At 42.4% G+C, this 9,416-nt stretch overlaps 1 protein-coding gene and 2 non-coding genes across 3 annotated transcripts; all 3 read right to left on the bottom strand.

Annotated features, from left to right (window-relative positions):
* Positions 1-4,768: 4,768 nt before the first annotated feature.
* RPS13 (ribosomal protein S13) lies at positions 4,769-9,416 on the bottom strand. Its single transcript, XM_074954932.1, has 6 exons — positions 9,308-9,416; positions 8,642-8,690; positions 6,866-6,944; positions 6,305-6,474; positions 5,480-5,580; positions 4,769-4,847 (listed from the first exon to the last, which is right to left on the bottom strand). Exons 1-6 carry the CDS (start codon positions 9,328-9,330, stop codon positions 4,814-4,816), a joined length of 456 nt encoding a protein of 151 aa, XP_074811033.1. The 5' UTR covers positions 9,331-9,416; the 3' UTR covers positions 4,769-4,813.
* Positions 5,073-5,167, bottom strand: LOC141990260 (small nucleolar RNA SNORD14). Its single transcript, XR_012640129.1, has one exon. It is a non-coding gene; the product is annotated as a small nucleolar RNA SNORD14 (small nucleolar RNA).
* LOC141990259 (small nucleolar RNA SNORD14) lies at positions 6,545-6,635 on the bottom strand. The gene has a single exon (XR_012640128.1). It is a non-coding gene; the product is annotated as a small nucleolar RNA SNORD14 (small nucleolar RNA).

The raw sequence follows: 9,416 nt of genomic DNA, 5'->3' as shown, positions 1-9,416 counted from the left end.
TTTAGTAAATATCAGGGACAGGTCACAGGCAATACAAATTCATGGAAGCCCACAACCTGCCCCAAACTTTTACTAAAAATACCCAGAGGCAAGTGTGGGGGACTAACCATGGGACCGCTACTGGAGGAGGGTAGGGCGCTGCTCCAGCCCCAGGGCTGATCGCCGGCCCGCTGCTCCCACCCAATCACAAACCAGGTTCCCCATTGTGCTAGGCACACTGTACAAACGTAGAACAAAAACATTGACCCTGTCTGAAGTGCTTATTGTCCATGTGTAGGTCAAGAAACAACAGATGGATACAGACAACTGGGGGAGCACTAGGAAATAACGAGATGATACTGGTCAGCATGATAGGCAGTGGTCTCGGCCCTCCAGCAGCCTAAGGGTTGTCAGAGTTTTTGTAGGCACGTCCAGAAATCTGAAATTTGATTGTTCAGATTAAATACAAATTAGTCCTGAAATTGTCCAACCTTTTTAAAATAAATCTAGTGCAGTATTTTACTTTGATCAGCATCTTCAGGCCAGCTAAATCCGCTGGGGAGAAGAATACAGAAGCGGTGTTCTGAATTTACCTCCCATACATTCTAAATTAATATGTCTGAACAAACCCTGCAGCAAGTTACCGCCCCTCCCCACCCCAGGTCTGTGATTGGCTTCTGAACTTTTTAAATACTTTTTCCAAACTCCTCCTTCCCTTAAACAGTTTCCAAAAGTTGAGAAAATTAAATTTAAAACATTTGAAAATAGCAGGTTTTCCCCCAAGCTGCACTTTGGCAACACAGCTCAATGGATATAGCAGGGAGAAGAGACTGAGCTCTAGTCACTCAACATAGCCTTAGAGACTATACTGCCTATCTTCAAGTCCCATGGCAATTCCAGCTGTCACGCTAACTTGAAGGTGGTGAGCACAGGAATGGTTCTGCAATTTATAAGTCAGTGAGGCTACAGAAACTCCCCCACAGCAAAAGCCAGAAGGGGTACCTGCTTCCTCTGCAAGCTGCTGTCACATCAAAAGATACCAGCTGTTCACTTCACTCCTGCACCTCCCTCAGCACAGTAGGCCTGACCTGTTAGGAGCTAATGGAAAGAGCTGCACAAAAAGAAGAAAGCTATTTGCAGCACACCACAAGAAGTTTTACTGGTCCTACAACCTACAGGCCCTATGCTATATATTCTTCAGCATCACCCACCAGGACTGTGCCTGCTAAGACCTCTCATAACACCAAAGATGAGTACTAGTGGGCAATGTTCCCTCTAATTTTTGACAGGCCATGTGCACAAAAACCTTCTGTGCAAATTTTTGTGGGTGCAGTATTTCGCTGTGTGCGCGGGGTTTAGGAGCTGTGTGCACGCACACAGCTTAGAGGGAACAGTGCTAGTGGGTGTGTATGGCTGAGATTAGAAGCGTGGGTATGTCACATGCAATCACTTCAGCAGTCCTCTATAGATTACAGTATATAGATCTCCCCTCCCCAGGTCCCTGTGCTTTTCAGCAGCATGTAATTATGAATTATAATTTTCATAACTACAGTAATTGCATTTACATCTCAAAGTATTTTACATGCTGAAGTTGCACATCAGACATACAGTACCACTGAAATGCAACCACCTCTCGGGCAGAAGGCATCAGGCAGGCAAAGAACAAGTCCAAGGAAGTTTAGTAAGAAGGAAAATATTGGCAAAGACATTGGGACAAACTCGGTTAGAAAAGTTGAACAGAATCTTTAATGAAGGAATTGTATAGAAGAAAAAAACAGCTCCGGCTCCCGGCGAGGCGATCCATCTCCTTCAGTTGTACTGTCGCCTATAGCATTCACATCCATGTGTCTCCAGCATTGCATCGTTAGAATCCAGGAGGAGGGCTGGGGGGAGCTAAAGACAACATTGGTAGCCTTAGGACTGAACAGGAACACTAACATTAACCCACAGGGGAAATTTGGATGCTATCCAACTCAGCATTTGAACTACAAGGCTTGGGCTCCTCTCTGTTCACAGCTGACTATCTGAAAGTTAGTGATTATGTAGCAATACAAATATTTATATAAATGGTAGCACCCAAAGGCCACCTGGTATTGCACATACAGCAGAGTATCTGTACCTTGAAAGCATTTGACAGCAAGGGGGTGGGAAAGCTCCAGCTGTGAGCCTGAGGCCATGGTTAATTTCATATAGGGAGCCTACCAGCCTCTTAATTTCACAGCTCCAACCCTGAGCCTCTTGCTGCAGAGCAGAGCTGTGAAACTGACAAAAATGACAGCCAATAGCCAGTGTAAGTAATGCAACATCTATATAGATACTGCCTCGCCTGAGACATAAGGGCTACACCTCTTGTGCTGGTAGAGTTATGTTGGTATAGGAGGGCACTTACACGAGTGGGAACAGATACTACCATAATTAGGTAGATGTAAGCTGCCTTACAATAACCTAACTCTGTAGCGTAGACCAAGCCTAACATTGAGACAGAAAACAGTGGAAGAGGGTGGTAGCAGCAGAAAGATAAAGGATGGTCTTGTACTTAAGGGACGTAGAACTTTATTTTACTAATTCTTCCAGATAACATCAGATGCCAACATTTTTGGTTATGGCCACTATTTTGCCTACAGATGTTAGTTCCCCCTGTAAAATAGGGATAATAAAATTTTCCTACCTGAGGGTAGACATACAGAGAAATTCAGTAGTGTTTGTGGGGCACAAAAACTGGAGCTGTGAAGGGAGAAGCAATTTTTTTTTTTTCCTTCATCAGCTTTGGCCATTACCAGGAAAATTTAGAGCAGAGCTTCAGCATTAACAGTAGGGTGCATGGTGGGTATTTTGCCCCTACAGAACAGTTCTTTTAAGCAGGCATTTGCAGAACCAGCAGGGTCAAACTCTCAGAACCCCTTACAGTTACTATTTCCTGCACCTACCCTTTCAAAATGGAGTCGAGATTAAGGTTGCTGGACAGTCTCTGCTCAGTAATCCTACTGCGGAAAAAAGTGGTTGTAATGCAATCAAGATGTAAGATGACAACTGAGGCAGTGAAGGGTGTTCCACTGGATCAAGTAAATTACAAGGAAAAATCTACTGCATGAAGTTCTTGCTACAATTTAACTTACATGGGCACTAATTACCATAAAACCTGAGCTATTCAATCTTTGATATATTTATCCTCATAACACCCATGAGATAGGGCAGTACTTTTATCTTATTACAGAGGTGAACGAAGGCATTGCAATACAGGAAGTGGGACACAGCAAGGACTTGTTTCAGAGTAACAGCCGTGTTAGTCTGTATTCGCAAAAAGAAAAGGAGTACTTGTGGCATCTTAGAGACTAACCAATTTATTTGAGCATAAGCTATTCATGAGCTACAGCTCACTTCAAGCTTATGCTCAAATAAATTGGTTAGTCTCTAAGGTGCCACAAGTACTCCTTTTCTTTTAGCAAGGACTTGTTAGCCAGTCCCAGGATAGCATCCTGAGCCAACTGGATCTCATAAGAAAAGTCATATTGGGTCAGACCAAAGGTCCATGTAGCCCACTACCATCTTCCAACAGTGGCCAGTGCCAGGTGCCCCAGAGAGAATGAACAGAACAGGTAATCACCAATTGATCCATCCCGTCGCCCATTCCCAGCTTCTGGCAAAACCTTCTAGTATATACATAAGCAACCTCAGCTGCTGTACTGTGTTAAGCACTTTTGGGTCAGCACAATTCAACACACAGTTGGATTGGAGAACTGCCGCGGAGGAAGGAGTCCTCTCTGGTAAGAACTTGACCCTGAAATCAACCACCCCTTCTGAGAGCTCAACTTATAAAAGGTAAGGATCGTTTTGTAGAAGCTTTCAAGCTCCTGTCTATGTCCTCCAGTAAAACAGGATACTAGATTTAACATTTAAGGCGAGAAATTCTGCTTTATACATACAGAAAGCCTAAGGGGGCACAAACCCAACTTTTCCCTTTGTCAGGCGATTAACCAAATATTTAAAAATTGTAACCTTCCAAAAGTGATCTGAAAACCTGCTTTTTAAAAAAAGGCAGTGAGCGGGGCAAAGGACAGATTTTAGTGGCACAAAAGCAGGATTACAACTGGTTCTCTTGATATATTAAAACAAGATTGATCAGACACCACTATATTCAATCAACCTGTACAACTGCAACTGGATTATATATTTTCTTTTATCAGTGGCTGATTTAACAGCACAGAGCCTAGATTGAGGTAGTGCTAAGGGCATGGGAATCCCAGCTCTGCAAAATTCATATAATACAGAAGTTACGAGCACATTAAGTTACATGAAGTTACGAGTATTAAGAAGGTCTAACAAATAGTCAAATACCAGTCAGTCAATTTCTCCTTACAAGGGCTGGATTCAAACTATTATATTTCCAACCTTTTCCCAGACTGAAATGCAGCCGCTCAATTTGAATTTGCCACATTAGAAAAAGCAAATCAATTGTTTACCTGTTTTCTAAGTTATGGCAGCAAGAGAAACATGTGCTACTGTAAAGCCACCACAAGGTAAGGACAAACAGTTCAGAAACTGGGCGTACAGCAGCAAGTTGGCTACGTCACTAGCTTCACAGATCAGGCACAGGCTTCAATGAGAACCACATAAAATATGTTTAACTGGTATGATCCAATTCACTACACATCCCTCCAAATATGATCCAGTATACTACTCATATCTCCAATTTTTAACAAGCACCCTTATATACGGATATAATTTACACCAGCTTCCCAAAGCTTATCATTTATTGAAACTTCCACACAGAATTTAGAAGACAACAGAGGTCTTTAATGTGACTTTATTCTTTCAGTAAAAAGAAGAGTGACTCTTATGCGACCAGAGCAGAGGCAGTGGATGACTCGCTGAAAAAAAAAAAAAAAAAAAGAATTATTTCCCTCTCATTTTGGATATTGCCAGTACAGTGGCAACGTCTCAGATAACGGAGTTGCCAAAACTAAAAAACAAACCAACCAAACTTTCCTTCAAATGAGCTCTTCTATACTTGACTGAAGCAAAGAACAGCTACAATAGCAGTAATTTTTAACAGTCTAACTAGCTGAATTTAGGCTTTTCAGAATTACAGGAGCTCACTCAGACATCCAAGGAAGGTTAAGCCAACACTAAGGAAAACCTTTCTGGTGGAAACTGCAAATGGTTGAAAAAAAATCAATCATCATAGTGAGCAGTCTGACCTGAGCAATGGAAGTGATGTGGGCACTATAGAGAAAGGCAATTTTACATTATTAAAAATATATAATTTGAAACAAGGTTGATGAGATTGCAGTTTACATATAATACTGTATAATAAATGAATCTAGCTGATGCTGGTCAATATATCAGCCTACAAATTTACTGTATTTTCTAACCTAGCTAAGTTTGTCTATTATTTCGGTCACAGTCCTGCCCCCTGGAATGAGGGTGGGGGACTCAACTCCACTGTCAATTAGCTCTGTGGGACTTCCAGGTTGGAAATGACAAGAGAACAAAAACTTACTACTTCCAGTTGGGTGGGAGTACTCTTTTGGTCTTGTAGTAACGAGCCAGCCTGTGAATTCTGCTCTCAATCAGAATCAGACGAAATTTGGCATCTTTATCCTTAAAAAGGAAAGGAAGATACAATCAAATCAAGAAATTCCCATTATGACATTAAAAGAGATCTATTTACTCTTAAGACAAGCTTTGGTGAAAGGAGAAGTATTTGAGTATTACCCACAGCTATTGTAAAGGGCCACTATCCCCACTTTTGAGTTTAATCCTGCTCTTTGACCCATCAACCAGACTTAAGTAGAAGATAAGCATTTGTGCTAACAACAGGCAAGTCCAAAATTGTTTGTATGGTTTTCAGGCAATAAAAGTCGTAGCTTTATCAGCTGTGCCCTTTACATTTACTCAGATGAAGTAATGGCCAACATTTCCTGACGCATACTGAAAATCTCTGCTCTGGCTGCAAAGTTACCAGCCATGTAAAGATTAGAATACAAGCTTAATACTAAGTATCAAAAACTGATCTGTACTTTGTATAACTGTATACAATATTAATTCAAATATTTATACAAATTTCAGAACAGTATCACAAGGTTCACTTTCAAAATTCAATTCATCTAATAAAAAAAGTGAAGCTACAGAGTTGCTATTTATATATTTCAAAAAACAAATGAAGAAAATGCAAATAAAGGTTGATAATCAGTTGGATTATAAATGTCTAAAGTTAGTTCAAAGACTCTTCCAGGTTTAGCATACGTTTTTAAAGAACTTTATCTTGGAAGAAACCTTTTTTTACTCTTTTGTCACTCAAAGACCTTGGTCAATGAAAGCTTACCTTTCTGTTTCTCTCAAGATGTTTACGAACAGCAACAGCTTTCTTGATCAAGTGGTACAGATCCTCAGGAAGGTCTGGGGCAAGTCCCTTGGACTTAAGGATTCTTAAAATTTTGTTGCCAGTGACAAAACGAACTTGGGCAACACCATGAGAGTCCCTTAAGATTACACCTGAAATTAAAAAAAGTTATATACTTTATGCCAGAAAAAACATGCCAACAAGTGCTACTATTATCAAGGCTCACTCAGACATCCAAGGAAGGTTTAGCCAACATTAAGGAAAACCTTTCTGGTGGAAACTGCGAATGGTTGGAAAACAATCATCACAGTGAGACATCTACATTTTACCAGAGCAATGGAACTGCTAGACCACAAAGCACTTTACAAATAATTAATTTAACCTACCTCCCCAGACCACCCATATTATTCAGAGGGGAGAAAAAAAAAAAAACAAACAATCAAAGCAGACAGACATTAAGGTTTCACATTAAGATGTCCAATGTCACCAAGAAGTTGTGGCAAAACTGAGAATTAAACCCAGATAAGAGTTCAGAAAACTTACCGATCTGTGAGGGAGTCAGACCTTTCTTAGCCAGTTTGTAGATCTGTTCCTTTACATCATCAGAAGTAAGTTTTAACCACTAGAAAAAAAAATTGATGTGAAGAGGCACAGTGATGAATAAGTGTAGATTACGCAGGAGAAACTACACAGCTAATAGTTTTGAAATGCAATAATAATCTTAAATATTTATGTGCACTTTCAAGGGGATATCCTTAGCATGTTTCACTAATGGCATGTGGCATGCACAGAACAGTCAGTGCTAATCATCAGAAGCACACATCCACACGATTGCTCTACAATCTTCTCTAGAGGCTGGAAGTAGACTGCTTTGTAGTGCCCAAGAGCACAACGAAACTTGGACTGGCACTACACCGTAACAGAAATGAAAAAAATTATATCACCAGGGAGTTATGACCGAACCCATAGCAGCAGTGCAACTACTATGATCATGTTGTACATGGTGACATGCAAAAAACCATTTCTGGTAAAATTCCAAGTCAGAATTTAATCAGAAATGGTTCTGGTGAGTTAATTGTTAAAAGGCATTCTGTGGTTTGAAGTAAGAGATTGCCTTAGTGAACAGAACACTACCTGACAAAATGTGGAGAACTGAAGTTCCACAACAATCGGGTAAGAAAACCTAAAAGGAACTAAATGGACTCAGATTTGTAACACCAAGGATGTTCCTCTCCAATTGGATCTTCAAATATGGTCTCCAGTAGTTACTTGGTTTTACTGTCTGATTTGTCAAACAAAATCATATGAAAAAGTAATGCAAATCTATAAAGTGAATTTCGCAGTACTGAAATTTAACTGAAGCCTAGAGGATCTCCAACCTAAAAACAGCCAGTTTGCCTTCTCTCTTATCTATCAGTAGAAATTAAGATGGAGAAAAGTTACTCTGTATTTTTAGTTTACTTTGTGCATGGGACAACAATCTCTGTCTAATAGGTTAATGTTTGTGTAGGTCTTCAACTTAAGAGTAACTTGCAGAGTAACTTTTTTAATAAAAATATATTAAGTTAAATAACTAGCATTTCAAACCTTTTAAGGTTTTCTTGAGGGAAGACTGCTCTGGTAGCAGCACTGCAGCATTCACCTCAATGCTCTATTCATAGCTGAGATCATTCTTAGAGGATGTTCAGGAAAGTCAGCTTGAACTAACTGAAGATATGACTAGACAACATTAAACCCCTGTGAGAATGCTCTCTTTCAGAAGTAAAGTGGCCTTAGTTCACTTTAGCTTAATTCACTTACACAATGAAGCTGAAGTGAAGTAAGGCCACTACATGTCATTAGTGTGCTTTAAATTCACACCTTCAGTTAAAGTTACCTGTGTCCATGTGCAGATATGTCTTTAGGAAGTCACATATTCTCCTAGTCAATCCCTTGTCTTTGATACTGCCTACAGAAGTTTTGTGACAGTAACTGGAAAGATATAGAACTGTCCCATAAACTGCAGAGACCACAAACTCTTTCCAAGCAAATGGGGAGCCACTAGGTTATAGGATCTAGTTTTCTACTGACACGCTCTACAATCCCCAGGACAAAAATTGGTAAGACTTAAACACCAAACTATCTGCACATGCAACTCATGTAAATAAATATCTATATACTACAAGCTGTGCTTGACTTTCACTGGGGGCATAAAGCCGCATCCACCAAACTGGAAGCGTGGGTGAAAATCAGATCCTTTAACACTCTAACCTAAGCTCAAGTCAAACCAATGGTCAAGATGTGAAAGTAATATGACAAACAAACAAGATGTTTACTTACTGTGGGCACACTGCGTCTATACGGCAAGGCTGACTGGGACAGGCCCTTCCTGTTGAAAAGAGAGGCATGCGATACTGAGTGGAAAAATTAAAGGAAAAAAAATCTTGAAGTTTTAGACCTCAGGGCGACACATGCATGTGGCAATCCCCCGGGACCGTAACTTACCACGATCACTACTGCCGAGCCCAGTCTGTGCATCTGCCTGTATCTATCCACCCTCACCAGCGTGGCCACCCCGTGAACTGCTGGGCGCTCCCCACAGCTCCCGGCCTGGCTGCTCTGAGCTAGGGCGAGGTCCTTAACAAGGGCTACACTGGGGTGCGGGGGTTACAAGCGACTCTCAGAGGGGGAGGGGCGGGCAGCAGGGCAGGCGCGCGCTGGTTCTTGCAGCCGGCCGGTGCCAGCCCCCAAACCCCAGCGCTGCCCTCGGCTGCGAGCGGGGTGCGGGGCCCAGTGCTGCCGCAGAGCCCCACGGTCCGAGGCCGAGCCCGACACGTGCCCCTCGCGCCGGTGGGGCCCGAAACCCGGCCTCAGCCCCGCGCAGGGCCAGGCCGGACGCCTCGGCCTCCCTCTGCCCGCCCCGGCCAGGCCCGTCTCTCCGCGCGCCGGGACGCCCCGGCCAGCCCCACTTGGCTAGACGCGGTCCCCAGCGCCGCCGCCGCTTACCCCGGAGCGTGCATGCGACCCATGATGGCGCCGGGCAGCGAAAGAAAGACCAGAGGGAGGCGGTGGCTCTGGCTCACCTCTTCCGCCGGAAGGGACGTCAACGCGTAAC

The sequence above is a fragment of the Natator depressus genome, chromosome 6, assembly GCF_965152275.1.
Source record: "Natator depressus isolate rNatDep1 chromosome 6, rNatDep2.hap1, whole genome shotgun sequence".
In the NCBI taxonomy this organism is placed as follows: Eukaryota; Metazoa; Chordata; order Testudines; family Cheloniidae; genus Natator; species Natator depressus.
This window is presented reverse-complemented; position numbering and strand designations above follow the sequence as displayed.

What these genes read in the sequence shown, in the direction of transcription:
- RPS13 (XM_074954932.1), bottom strand. Translation starts at nt 9,330, where the DNA reads ATGGGTCGCATGCACGCTCCGGG. An exon ending in GGTCGCATGCACGCTCCGGG is followed by an intron (nt 8,691 to 9,307) that starts GTAAGCGGCGGC and finishes TCTTTTCAACAG; the next exon opens with GAAGGGCCTGTCCCAGTCAG. An exon ending in ATCTTGAGAGAAACAGAAAG is followed by an intron (nt 5,581 to 6,304) that starts GTAAGCTTTCAT and finishes TTCCTTTTTAAG; the next exon opens with GATAAAGATGCCAAATTTCG.